General features: G+C 39.5%; 2 protein-coding genes across 2 annotated transcripts; one reads left to right on the forward strand and one right to left on the reverse strand.

Moving 5' to 3' along the window:
• The first annotated feature begins 442 nt into the window (after positions 1 to 442).
• cdk2 (cyclin dependent kinase 2) lies at positions 443 to 5,534 on the forward strand. Its single transcript, XM_033625474.2, has 7 exons — positions 443 to 897; positions 2,487 to 2,564; positions 2,675 to 2,795; positions 2,921 to 3,091; positions 3,293 to 3,394; positions 3,524 to 3,727; positions 4,552 to 5,534. Exons 1-7 carry the CDS (start codon positions 782 to 784, stop codon positions 4,654 to 4,656), a joined length of 897 nt encoding a protein of 298 aa, XP_033481365.1. The 5' UTR covers positions 443 to 781; the 3' UTR covers positions 4,657 to 5,534.
• Positions 5,535 to 6,831: 1,297 nt separating this feature from the next.
• olfml3b (olfactomedin-like 3b) lies at positions 6,832 to 12,619 on the reverse strand. The gene is made up of 3 exons (XM_033625610.2): positions 12,429 to 12,619; positions 10,446 to 10,731; positions 6,832 to 9,736 (listed from the first exon to the last, which is right to left on the reverse strand). The coding sequence occupies exons 1-3, from the start codon at positions 12,525 to 12,527 to the stop codon at positions 8,952 to 8,954; spliced, it is 1,170 nt and encodes a 389-aa protein (XP_033481501.2). The 5' UTR covers positions 12,528 to 12,619; the 3' UTR covers positions 6,832 to 8,951.
• Between the last annotated feature and the right edge of the window lie 1,494 nt (positions 12,620 to 14,113).

Below are 14,113 nucleotides of genomic sequence, written 5' to 3' on the forward strand. Positions count from 1 at the left end.
GATAACGGTAACTACCCCCTCAGCTGAAATAACTGTTTCTCTGTCCTTTAAAATTTTATTTTTAATTTAAGAAGTTCGTACTTGTTCTTTTTTTTACTTGTTTTCCTCTGCTACCACTTCCGCCTCGGACGTTGATTACGTAATACGTCACCGTTGTGTCACCATGTGGCCTGTGAGGTACGTTTGATGGATGATTGTTTCCCGTCCCGGTATAACACGACTCCTTTTCTCAACTTGCACCGACTGACATTAAAGGAAAGAATTTAAAGTATTTAAAACACAGTTTCACCTACATGTGGAGTAGTGTATTTCACGGTGATTCATAAGGAAGACGCCTTTGAGGAGTAATTTCGTAAAACCCCGAAACAGCATTCGGCAACAACAGTCTGTGTGTCTTGAACACAAAAACGAGCGCCCCTGAGGTAACGCGGGAAACGCCGCTGTGTTGGTTGAGTGTTTTCGCAGAGAGGAACCGCCACGCTAATCCACATATTTACGGATATTACCATTATCAGAGCTAACAAATGACCAGACTCCCACAGTATTTAGCTGTTTGGCTCTGAACTGAGACAGTGAATCCTCTACGAGGCCGCTGCCCGCCAGCTGTGGTGTACCCGGACAATTTGAACCCGGAGCAGCGGTTAGTTATATGTCGGTCCCCGCGCTGCCCGTTAACGTCTGTCTCTGTAGCCACCGAGCAGTTGTTAGCTCACACACAAAGAGGGGCGTCCTGCTAACTAGCTGAACAACCAACAAAGCTCCTGTTGTGTTGTTTTGTACAATGGATACGTTTCAGAAGGTGGAGAAGATAGGAGAGGGGACGTATGGAGTGGTTTACAAAGCCAAGAACAAAGTCACCGGAGAAACTGTTGCTCTAAAGAAAATCCGACTCGACACGTAAGTTGATTTGTGAGTGTTGTTGGTGAACATCTGGGCACCACGGGAGGCCACGCTAACGTTACTGGAGCTAACTGTTGCTTTTACTCTGCTACTAATGCGATGGTACTGGTTTACATCAGGGTGTGACAGTGACGAGCTCTGCAGCTAACTAACTAGCACAGCTTCCTCCCTTCATCTCTTGCAGTGTTGTATAAGACAAGTCTTCATCAGCCCCACAGCAGGGACATTTACAGTGCTACAGCTGCAGAGGGGAGGGTGCAAATGACATATAAAACCATGCTGCTCATGCGATTCCCTACACATAAAAATACTTATATCTGAAATTTAACACATTGTGCTGCAGCCATTTAACTGTGTTCAACACCAAAACATGACTTGCATGATAAGAAAAAACCTAAAACCCATGGTTGTTTTTTGGGCAGTAGCACCCTATGGTGGTCCCCAGTCTGCTCCAAAGAGGGGTCACATTATATTGAAGGACATACGATTTTTTTTATTCTTTTTTTTTTTTTAATTTTGGTGAAAGTATCTTTTAGGAGTCTCTTAAAAATATACAATTTTGGTTAAACTACTGAAAATTGTTTTTGTGCTGCACAATTAATCATGATATTAAAGTGCAATATTGCCAAGTGCAACATCCAAATCACAGGAGCTGCAGTATCTTGACAAAGGTAAATGTGTCACTGTGGTGCTACAGAGATGCCTCAGCCTACAAATCATATTTATGACATAAGGGAGCATGTTTGTTTGGTGCAGACCCCAGTTAAAATCACATCCTTATCATTTTTATATTTTTTCCAGCGGAAATAAACTGCAAAAAATACAATTCCCATTACAATTATGACTCATAACACAATATCTGTCAAAATAATTGCAGTATGACTTTTTTGCATATTGTGCAGCCCTAATTTTTGTCCACATTAAGGCATTAATTGTGAGCCAAGTAATTCATATATATAATGCACATTTAAATATGGATCTAAATGTTGCTTATGTGCACCATGCAATAAAACATAAATACTTCTTACTAATGCTGCTTAAAAATTGTTTATTTTTGGTCATCAGTGGCTGCAGTTTTTTTTTTTTATAAAGGTAAAATGTGTTACAACACCATGCTTGTTTGGTACAGACCCCAGCAATAATTACATCATTATCATTTTTGTGTTTTTGTTTTGTTTTGTTTTTAATGAAAATAAAATGCAAAAATTACCATTCCCAATACAAGCGGGACTCATATCGCAATCACAATATCTGTCAAAATAGAAGTATGATTTTTATTTTTTTTTTGCATATTGAGCAGCCCTACTAATATGTTACCTGCCAATGATGGTGCAGTGATATATTTATAGGACTAATAGCAGTGCCAGTATAAGAGATGCTGCTATACAGTTCTGGTTGTCTCTCAAATGTAAGTCCAAGTTATTTTGTCTCTCAAGTTGCTTTTGGTATAAAAGCTTTGAGTGGTTGCTCTGAAGATACACAACAGACAGAAAGAAGGAACTGAAAACCATTGAAACAAGCCAAATGCTGCGGAAACATTCACCAAGTTCAACATAACCAGGTAATTTCCATTTTATTTCATTCAGGGAAACAGAGGGTGTACCAAGCACTGCCATCCGAGAGATTTCACTCCTCAAAGAACTCAGTCACCCAAATATTGTCAAGTAAGTGCCTGATGTTACAACTCTTAAATGAATCTGGTTTGCAGTATCACCTGCCTGTGTGACTTGATTCTTTAAGTTCTCACACCAGCCTGCCTGTTAACATATTTCAGATTGCGGGACGTCATCCACACCGAGAACAAGCTCTACCTTGTTTTTGAGTTCCTTCATCAGGATCTAAAGAAGTTTATGGACTCCTTCACAGTCGCAGGTCTCCCTCTGCCCCTGGTTAAGGTAAACATCGGCTAGATTTGCAAAAATGAATCTGTCTCAATCTCTTCAATAAATTGAGAGTAAATGGACCCTTGATTTTCAAGTTGACTTACCTGGGTGTATATTTTTGTGTGTGTGTTTTGTAGAGCTATCTTTTCCAGCTGCTGCAAGGCCTGGCCTTCTGCCACTCCCACAGAGTTCTTCATCGAGACCTGAAGCCCCAGAACCTCCTCATCAACGCCCAGGGGGAGATCAAGCTTGCTGACTTTGGCCTAGCGAGAGCCTTCGGGGTGCCTGTCCGCACTTACACACATGAGGTAACATGTACAGCTAACCCATCCAGGTCAACAGGCTTCTCAGAAAAGTTTGGAGTTGTATGGTTTAAAATGTAGCCAGTGTTCACTGTATCATGCTTCCTCTGTGTGAATTGAGCACAATGGTATAGTGAACATTGGCTAATGGCAGTCCTGAGAAATTGTGTTTCTAAAAACCAAACTCGCTTCTGTGATATTTTTCAGGTGGTAACACTTTGGTATAGAGCACCAGAAATCCTCTTGGGCTGTAAATACTACTCCACAGCTGTCGACATCTGGAGTCTGGGGTGCATCTTTGCTGAGATGGTAATTTTCATCCTGTTCCATGTTTTACAATAAGCCTCACTGTGAATGACTGAAGCCTGCACATGTTGCACAGCAGATCAAATGTAACATCTAACCAACAGACTCTCTTCACTGTCCACTGTCATGCAGCTCACCAAGAGGGCCTTATTCCCTGGAGACTCAGAGATCGACCAGTTATTCCGAATCTTCCGCACCTTGGGCACACCTGATGAGACCGTCTGGCCAGGAGTCACATCAATGCCCGACTACAAACCATCTTTCCCCAAGTGGGCCCGACAGGATTTATCCAAAGTGGTGCCAATTCTTGATGAGGATGGAAGAGAACTGCTTGGGGTGAGAACCTTTGTCATTCATTCATAGATTAGTGTTACCTTTGCAAAAGAAGTTTGACTCATGTGTGTTTGTGTGTTAGCCAGATCAAAATATGACAATAATATACATGTTAAAGTTTGTGAAGAGGGTCAAGGACCATGAACTACTGCACTTAAGTGCAACAAAATTAGACAAATCTTGTCCAAGGATAATGTGTTACCTTTTTAATTTTGATGAAGATCCGGATGCAGATTACAAGTTAAATAATTTTGCAGCCTTGGCAGAACTATGAACTCTCAGGGCCAGAACACATGCTGCGTCTTTTACCGCCTGGGAAACGTGAGGTCAGATGATGTGTGCTACTTTTGTGCATACTCTGGGCCGCCATTAAGGATGCAGGGGCAGGTTGCGCCTGACTTTGCTAAGCAGTCATAACCAGCACTGTATTATAGCCTTTTACCAGAAATCCTGAGTAAGGAACTGATGTTCTTCCAGGTGTTGTTTTAAGGTCTAGTGTGTAGGATTTAGTTGCAGAGTAAAGCTCCTCACTTTCATACTGATGCAGGCAGCTGTGGACCCAGACCCAGGTTAATCTGAGTGAGACAGAGGCAGCTACCAATACAGTTCACAGCAACGTCATATGTTACAGTCTCTGGGTTTTGTTTGATATCTAATGTCGGCAAAAAATGTTGTACATTTTTCACTATTTCCTGACATTGTCTAGACTAAAATGATGAATCGATTAGTCAGGAAAAGAAATGGTAGGTTATTGACAATAGTTGTTAGTTGCAGCTGTACTTTATAGACACAACCATATTTCTCTATTTCTGTTTTTGTCCATGCAGGAAATGCTGAATTATGATCCAAACAAAAGGATATCTGCCAAAAACGCCCTTGTACACCGATTCTTCCGTGACGTCACCATGCCAATTCCTCATCTGAGACTCTGAGTCAAGCAAAGCATCAGTCCATTTTGACACCAACAATGTCTAAGCAATAAGAACCTCCTCTCCTCACCTCATACCCGGGACTGGAGTGGACAGAAAAAGTGGACACTACAGGATATGTTGGATCCTTTAATGGATATTTGTTAATACCTAAAGCCAGCTTTCTAGACGGTAGACGTCCCGAGGGTGTTATAATTGTAATGAAGGTTAAACTGTAATTTTCAATATCATATTTTTGCATATTTGTGTTCAGCTGCCATTTTCATCGTTGATGTTTGTGATTGGGATGGTCCTGATGGGGTCAGGGAAACTCATCCTAGTTATCTGCCAATGAAACGGTATGTTGGCTTTAGGATGTTCAAATTCAGATAGTCAAATAGTTAGAGTTAAATATGTTTAAATGAGTTTGTGGGATAGTGCAAATAACAAATGTCATACTTTGTGAGACAGCAGCAGCTGCAATGAAAGATGTGAGTGAAGGTTGTCACAAAGCAAACATCATCAGCTGATCGTAAAACAGTTGGAGCTAAAAGAATATGAGACAGCTGTCGTGCTCTTTTGATTTGATTTTCTTGCAGCTAAAGTCTAAATTTGGGTCTAAAATATCTGAAGATATTTTCTAGCAGCACCTTTTGGTTGTTTAAAACACAAAAATGTTTATTGGTTGTTCGGCTGGCAGGATTACTCACCAAACTGAAGTTCTCAGCGTTGTACATACAGTTGTGATATAGACATGTTCCCCATTGTTATTCAGATTTTACAGAATTTAATGTGCTGTTGCCTCTTTCTTACTCTAGATTTTATTCAAATTTAAGGAACCGTTTTTATGGATTTTGTTAATTTACAGTTTGAAAAAATAAAACTTGTTTAAACAACTGTTACTGTTTGTTCGTGTGAGGATTGTTTTGGTCTTAAAGGAATAGTTCATCCCTGTATGACCATTTGTATATTACACACTCAGGGTTATGTTGAATTCATGAAGAAATCATTTCTCTGGCATGCCTCTGGTGAACAAAGAATCCAAAAATGGAGAAGTCAGTGGGGTCCACATTTAACAACACCAAAACTATATCAAAACATCTGTTTACAAAGTCTGCCACAACTCGTGAAATACAAGTATTATTTATAGTCGTATGCTCAGTATTTCCCAAACACACCGCCCTTTCTGATGGGGAACTAAACTAAAAGTGAAATGTACTTTTGCTCTCTTCAAAGCAGTTTTTGTTAATGGAGTCTGGCTTTGAAGAGAGCATAGGTAAGTTTCACTTTCAGTTCAGTTCCCTGTCTGTTTGGGAAGCACTGAGCATGTGACTGGATAAATGAGACTTGGATAACGTTGCATGAGTTGTGTGAGAGTTTGTAAATGGATGTTTTTATATAGTTTTACTGTTGTTAAGCATGGACCCGTATGACTTAAATTCATCATGAACTTTCTCTGTTTTTGGATTCTTCGTTCACTGTGGAGGCATGTGAAAAAAAAATCAGTTTTGTTCCCAAAGTTCAAAGTAACACAGTAAATAAAGTAAATGATATACAAATGATCATTTTGGGGAAGGGGGTGTACTGTCCCTTTAAGCTTGCACTTCAGGTGGTTCATTTGAGGCAAAAATATTTTCTTCAGTTCTGGAGCCAAGTGACGCAATTAATGCCTGATAGTTGTGAAACTGAAATACCAGAGTCAAATGCTGTCTCGCATTATTAAATCAAATTACTGTCACACATCATTAATCTTGGGCTGGACAAATGCACAGGTCCATTTCTACTGTTGGCATCTCGTCACACTGGTTTTGTTCACCTGAGTAGTTTTTACGGTACATGGTGTAATTTTCTCCAGCAGAGAAGACCCATGTATGTTTTTATGTAATGAAATGGCAGTGATGTCGACTTCAAATTCAAATTCATATCTTAATTTTAAGTCACATTATGTGAAAAAGTGCATGACAGTTTGAGTTGAAACTACAGAAAGCACAGGAAAAGTACAGCAAAAGAGATGTTAAGTTTTCAAGACAAAAAAGGTTCAAGTATGTAAAATTAGATGATTAACTTGAGCTACAAGGTAAAATTAGTTAAAAATTAAATAAATAAAATTAGTGTTTTAAAAGTTGAAAATAACTGCTTCACACAAGTAAATTACTTTAAAAAACGCTCCAATGAAATACCAATCAACCAACAGACTTCCAACTAAATAAGTCTTTATTAGTCGCGCCATATTTAGATGTCACGTCGGTCAATGCAAGAAGGTTGAAATCAAGAAAAGATGAACAGAGACAAACAGATAGCACAGATAATCTGAATCACAGGGAAAGTAATGCATTGCTGTCTGCCACAGTGTCTTTTTGGTGCTACTGTACCACTTGGGAGTGCCAAAGTCTAAAATGTTTAAATCTTACACATAGTGGCTTTATTATGCTCATATCTGCACATCCTGTACATAGTAGGAGACAGAGCTCTAGTGTTAACGGGTGTAGTTTGCCATTTTATTTCCATAATGAACAAGAATTAGAGGCAGAAATGGGCAAAGATAGTTGGGAAATGAGCAGTAAAAAATAGATATGTTATATTCAGATATAAATTAATAAACGATTGCATTGCATGAGAGGCGTTATTCAAATAGTGGTGCTCTATGTTAATTTTATTAATTTCATTTAATAAAATGTTAATAGCACAAAATCCATATGTGCTCGACTTGTGTGAAAAGTTGATGCATAAACAGAGAAATGTAATCTGAGGTTGCCATAGTGACAACATTTTTGTGGCTGCACTATATGTGAGACAACCCCATAGATATTTTGATTATGACAGCTGGTAAATTAAAACAATGTGTACTAGAAATGTTAAAAGACTGACGAGTTAATAAAGCTGCTGAATGAACTTTGAGGCATAACTGAAGAAATGTTTATTTTTTTAATGCTATCTTAAGAACTATGCATTGTCTTTTATGTAAAGTGATAAAAGTTAAATAGATGCTACACATACTGTTATGAGGTGAGTGATTGCAGGAGGGTACATTTGACTATAAACTCAGGTTGAATTCAACTGACCAACAAACGAGTGTTTCTATGCACTCAGCACTGCTACAGGATATATGTCATTAACATTTATTCAGACAGCAAAATGACAGGTTAAGTAGACGCACAGATATTGAGGTTTAAGTGAGTGGTCCAATAAAGTATGATGTGTCCTGTGTCCTGTATATTGACAAAAAAAGATAAGTGCTTGGCTGATTTAACTCAACAGATCACAGGTAAGTGCATTAAGTTGATGCACCAGTAGGCACAGATATAACTGATAAAATGGAAAGGCAGTGCAGTTTGATTAGAAATAACTGTTTGGCAGTGATGACAAAATGTGCCTCAGATAAAGAAGTCACATGATACCTTTTTAAATGTGGAAATATATGTCCAATGTTAACGTCTAAAAGTGCGAGTTTACCGATGCAGCTCAGCAATCCAGCACCAATGAATTTTTTAAGGCTTTATGTGATTCAGACTCAAAGCCCACACTGGTGATATTGCATGTTTAGCTGACTGATTACAAATCACATCACTGCTGACCATTTTGCACACCATGTTGGAGTGTTGGAGACTTTTGAACTTACTTTTCCTTCCCTCCAACCCTTTCCATTCATTTACATATGATATTGGAACCCATTTCTGCCAGTGTGATAGAAGAAAATGATTATAATAACTGATTGTAATTAGAAATTATATGAAAATAATCACTCTGTATTCCAAAATAATGAATTGTTATCATAAAACAATGATTCTTTATCTCAAAATAATGACTCAGTATCATAAAATAATGCCTCTATCTTAAAGTAATGAGTCAGTATCTGATATACTAAGAATCTGACAAAGTATCTGAAATACTAAGTCATTGTTTTATGAAATTTTCTCATTATAATTACTTAAATATTCTTTTTTTTATTTTAAATGGGTTGCAAACTCTTGAAACTTGCTTGAGTTGTCACAGTGCACAAATGTTTAAAAAATGTTCTGTAATTATTGAGACTTCAAACAGTCTGGACTTAAACTTTCATGTACCACACCACAATAATGAAACTGAAAAAAACAGGTATTACTTGATGGTCTCTGGATTACACAGTTAAAGTTTCAAGATTTATTTTTACACTGTACGGACCCCAGTGGCACATTAATCTGAATTCTACATTATGCATTAAAATGGTCAGCAGTGCACATGATTTGCGGTTAAGGAACTAAAGCACTGGTTTGGTACTTTAATGGGGTTTGGGTTTGTTTGTGGGAGTTTTGGGAGGATGTTGTGGTGTATTATGTAACTCAAATTTCTAGTTTCTTTTTCATGATAAGCTTGTACAGAATCTGGTAGCCATCATCCCAGGCATACAACAGCTGCTCGTGTGGGTTGTATTTCAGACTGGAGTGGGCTCCGTAACGCTTTGGAAAGTAAACTAGTGGTGCATCTTCATTGGTCACCATACCATTGACGTCAAACACACACTGGACACCTGAGCGACCAGGCTGCTTGGTGTTGTACACGACATACAAAGTGCCACAGATGACAAAAGCTGCCTCCGCGTTCTCCCTCGGACAGTTTGTGTCCCACATTTGCTCGATGCCCAGAGAGTTGGCGTCCATTTTCGCCAGAGAGATGTACCTCTCGTTCTGCCGTGTGGCATAAATGGCCCACAGGCCTTCCTCGTCCACAGCCAGGTCCATCACTGTCTCAGGGGTCAGGCCGTACACTGGGACGTGGTCCTGCACCGGGAACACTGCGCTGTCTTTCACAGAGTTGTTCTTTATGTCATATTTAACCACCATTATCTCATCAGCCTGATTTATATAATACACATGATTGTTGAAGACAACATGTCCAGTCCCCTTCCAGGCAGACGGCAGTTTCAGGTCCTTGGACAGAGACAGGCCCAGTGAGCGGGAGAAGTCTTGTACAGTTGCAAACTCATGGATGGTGATTTCATCTGTCCCGTTAAAAATGTAGATCTTCCCAGAGCCCCTGCTGGTGTCTTTGGTCCACGTGCCCTTTGGCCCTCCAACTCGCTTCAAGATCTTCATGGCTTTTATGCTGGAGATCATGTCGCTGCAGTCTGAAAATGAGACAGCAGCAGGCTTTACATGATGGGTGAAACCTCGCCAACACACTGATCATGTTTACATTTTATTATAATTTAAATACATCCGGAGCGTCTTTAAAGGAAAAGCTTGAAATTTAAGGAAACACGTTTATTTGCTTTCTTGTCCAGAGTTAGAAAAGAAGATCAATGTCTGTTCACTGGCATGCAGGAGACGCTTAGCTTAGTGCTAAAGTTGCCAAACACCCAGTGGAGACTCCTGGTCACTGCAGCCAGTTAACAATAGTCCAGCACCTAAAACCATAGCCTGTCGGAGTTTTTTTGTACAGATTAAACTAAAGAAATGTAACAAGGTAATTAATGAGCTTTAAAGGTGCTGGTAGGTACAAATTTGTTACCTTCAGGCAGAGCCAGGCTAGCCATTTCCCTCCGTTTCCAGTCTTTATGCTAAGCTAAGCTAACCTGCTGCTAATTCCAGTCTTATTTTTCAATGCACACACACAAGAGTTTCATCAGTCTTCTTACTGAACTCTCATCAAGAAAGAAAATAGGCGCATTTCCCCAAATATTAAACCATTCGTTGAAGTCATTTGGGACAAGGTCAAGTCAAGTCCTTCTGGGTGAATCCAAGTCAGGTCCTCATGTTTATAACTTAAGTCCCCTGCACTATTATGCAGTGTTTATTCTGATAAACATGTCGTCTTGTTGTCCAAGCACATCTAACCTGATAGTTTTGAATACTTGGCCTTCTGCTTCTCCTCTACCAGCGTCACTTGCTGCTCTATCAGCTTGTCATCCACGTCCACACATGGCTGAGCTCCGTTCTGAGTCTCCAGGTAGTCCAGCTCACGCTCAACCCGGTCCACCCTGGTCCCCACACCATCCAGACTCGTCCTCAGTATCTCTTTCTCTTTATCCAGGTTCTCCAGCTGGGAAACCATCTGTTGCTTTAGCTCCCGCAGCTCGGAGGCGTAACGGGCGGTCTGTTCATGCCACAGGGAGATCCGGTCCTGTGTTAAAAGAAGGTGACAAAGATGGGTTATGTCTGAATTTTTACACAAGCTGAAGTGGTCACTTGTTTTCAACTTATCTGTTTGTGCTTTAGTAATATGAGCAACACGTGATGTCAGTTTTATGGTAACTGTAAATCAGAGGTGTGGACCCTGGACTGGAGTCACATGACTTGGACTTGAGTCAGACTCTAATCACAAATTTGGTGACTTTAGATTTGACAAAATAAAAAAAAAAGACTTGCAGCTTGACCTGAACATTAAAATCACTGACTCGTGATTCCACCTGGACTTGAGCCTTTTGTCTTGAAAAAACTTAATGCCTTTCCTCAAGCTGCAAAAGTAATAAATGAAACAAGGTTCCCAGCTGATGTAGCTACATATGCTGCTGTGCTGAAGCAGCATGTAGCTACATCAGCTGACTCTCGCCTCAAGGACAGAGAACTACAGACATTTTTTCAGTATGAGGTGAGTTTACAACAAAACAGGACAGAGACATACAAAATGAATTCTGTTGTGGTACTGGTTATTAGTGCTATACACTATGAAAGTGCAATGTCAGCACTATCTTTTAAGATAAGTTCAGTTGCACTTTTAAAGAGCATTCATGATTTCTGTAAACCAGCCTTATATATTATTACTCTGTTGTTAAAATGGCACGTTTAGGATTTGGAACTTAAAGTTTTGACTTGCGACTTGACGCAGGACTTGCCTATCTTTACTTGGGACTTGATTGAAAAGACCTGAGACTTACTCGTGACTTGCAAAACAATGACCTGTTCCCACCTCTGCTATAAATACACTACTAGAAAGCTCTGAGAAGGCCATAATTTTAAGTTTTTTTTCAGGCTCCGTAAACAGACTGGGACAGAGGGACATAATAAGTAGGAAACTCATCCTTCAAACAACCAGGTTCAACCCACACGTGGCAAGTTTCCACCCTGCTCAAATGTCTTTTAGCAAAACACTAAATCCTACCAGCGCACTATGCTGCAGCCCTTGACCTCTGACCTCAATGTGGAGGAGGAACAAGAAAATAGATTTTCTCTGCAGATGATGAGAGAAATCTGACACCACATTACAGAGAGATACAGATACTGAGTGATGTGGATGATCAACATCTTTATTTTTAGTAACTCCATTCATAGAAAACCACAATATTAAAGTAGAATAACTGCATAACATGATCCACATGTTGAGCTATTACTGGACCCTTGAGGTATATTTGATACATTGGAGATATATTTGTATCCATCACAAAAATCATTTTCCACACAGGCAGGACATTCACTGAAAGATATTTAATGTGTCATGTGCTGCTGGTGATATCAGTACTGACTTCATCATCATGAGAAATGTCATTTTCAGATGCTAATATAGCACAACTCTTCTGAACAAACCAGCTTTCACCTATTTTTTAAAGCATTTTCCATTATGTAACTTTAAAAATTAGCATTTTCTGAGTGCACTGTGTCATTTTTGAGATCATATATGGACCAATCCAACTTTTAAATTACATTTTTGTCTCAGTTTCTGAGGCTCATGCTCCCTACACATTTTAGAAAGCAGCATTTTCCAGCATTTTCCCCAGGATTTGCCCACATCTGCATTCCATTGCCTTTGCCCTGACCCTGAAAGTTTCCTTTCAGAGGGACTCTGGAGCACAGGGCTCGGCAGGAAGGTAAAGTGAGTCTTACCTCAATAGCGAGCAGCCTCCGCTCCAAGTAGTCAATCAGTGCTTGGTGCTGAGCGCTGGCAAAGCAGGCCAAAGTAACCAAGACAACAAGTCCTCTCATTTTGTGTCGGCTCAGTCTCTTTAGCTCCTGTAAAAAGTTTGACTGGAGTTGAGTGAGAGTGTGTGTGTGAAGGAGCCAGCAGATTCCCAGAGGTGGGCTGGAATGTTTTACTAAGCTGTCTGGGAGGAGCCAAAAACATCTGGTGAAGATGGAGGCACACAGTCTCTGAGAGAGACAAGACACTGGTTTTATTCTCACTCCAACTTTTACCTGAAAAAGTGGTGGGAATGTTTTTTATTCAAAACATATGACATTAATGTGGCACACGTTACGTAGGAGGAGCAAGGGAAATGTGAGTCAGTGAGGCACTGTACTCCTGTGTTGAGGGGAGGACCATGGACTGTGGAATTCAAAATTAAATCATGTTGTAAACCCCCCTAATGATGCAACAATGACAAATTATGTGACCACAATATGACCTGTTCTAAGAGATGGATATAGTAGCTGTTGTCCTGAGCTGTGATCCAAACAGGTGTCTTTATTTTGAATGGTGAGAGCAGAAATCTAATGTACCTCATTTGACAGGACATGAAACACTGATGCACACAGATCCAGAGGTTTAGATTATATTAGATAAGATTAAATGACTTTATTCATCCTAAACAAGGACATTAGTTTGGTTGCTGCAGGTCAGAAAGGTCAGATCTGACAGGAGTGACACTATCACATATTCCATCTGGATATTGGTGTTGCTGGGTCCAGTTGTTAAAAAATGTAATCTGGATCAGAATAATCTGGAGTTTGAAATCCCATGTTTTGCTATTCAGCATCAGTTAAGCCATTTGACTTTTGTGTCACTTTTTCAAAGCAACATTGGACTGGATCACCCTGATGCAGGTACAGACTTTTCAAGATTACCAAACCCAGATAACCAGTGTTCAAATGGGAGTACATATCACAGTGCAGGCTACAAAAGACTAGCAGGTAGAAAAGCCAATGTGGGGTCACTCTCAGTGTTTTAATTTGAAAGGACAGAGAACAGCATGAGGGATGTAACTATTAGAAACAATTTTTGCCTGTCAGGGTCTCTGAACATTTTCATGACAAAATTTCCAAACTTTTCCATGACTTTTCAAGGACCTATAATGACATTTCTGTGACCATTTTTAATGTATAAAACAAACATGTATCCATCTAAAAATGCAGAACAATTTATAGTAGTAGTAGTAGGGACAAAATCTTGTATTTATAAACGTTTACTTCATTGTACAGATACAGAAAGACTTAATTGGTAGCCTAATGTCTACTTTATCAATGTAATGGTAAAACAAACCAATGTATATATATGCAGTTTAAAAGTTTTATTACATTTTGTGACTAAAATCCACCCTGAATCCAGCCTTCTGCTGGGGTCAGGATGATCCTGAATTTTGTTTTTGTCTTTTTTCAATCAAAGGTATCCTAATCTTAGTGAAAGAATTTGAACAACACATACAGACGGTTTGATCCAGATCACAACTAAAACCTGTATTTTTACTCTTGAACAACCCATTTTCAATATTTGATCCAATCCAATAGCTGAAGTCCAAACAGATTACTTCTAAATAACTTGGCCCAGGAGACCACCTAACCACTTAATTTGAAAA

This window comes from Epinephelus lanceolatus, chromosome 1 (assembly GCF_041903045.1).
Source record: "Epinephelus lanceolatus isolate andai-2023 chromosome 1, ASM4190304v1, whole genome shotgun sequence".
NCBI classification, from domain to species: Eukaryota; Metazoa; Chordata; class Actinopteri; order Perciformes; family Serranidae; genus Epinephelus; species Epinephelus lanceolatus.

Excerpts from the sequence above, each read along its gene's own strand:
- olfml3b (XM_033625610.2), bottom strand. The coding sequence starts at position 12,527 with ATGAGAGGACTTGTTGTCTTGGTTACTTTGGCCTGCTTTGCCAGCGCT. Across the intron at positions 10,732-12,428 it reads GGAGGCTGCTCGCTATTGAG|GACCGGATCTCCCTGTGGCA; the intron begins GTAAGACTCACT and ends CTTTTAACACAG. Across the intron at positions 9,737-10,445 it reads CAAGTATTCAAAACTATCAG|ACTGCAGCGACATGATCTCC; the intron begins GTTAGATGTGCT and ends TCTCATTTTCAG.
- cdk2 (XM_033625474.2), top strand. The coding sequence starts at position 782 with ATGGATACGTTTCAGAAGGTGGAGAAGATAGGAGAGGGGACGTATGGA. Across the intron at positions 2,565-2,674 it reads AGTCACCCAAATATTGTCAA|ATTGCGGGACGTCATCCACA; the intron begins GTAAGTGCCTGA and ends AACATATTTCAG. Across the intron at positions 2,796-2,920 it reads TCCCTCTGCCCCTGGTTAAG|AGCTATCTTTTCCAGCTGCT; the intron begins GTAAACATCGGC and ends TGTGTTTTGTAG.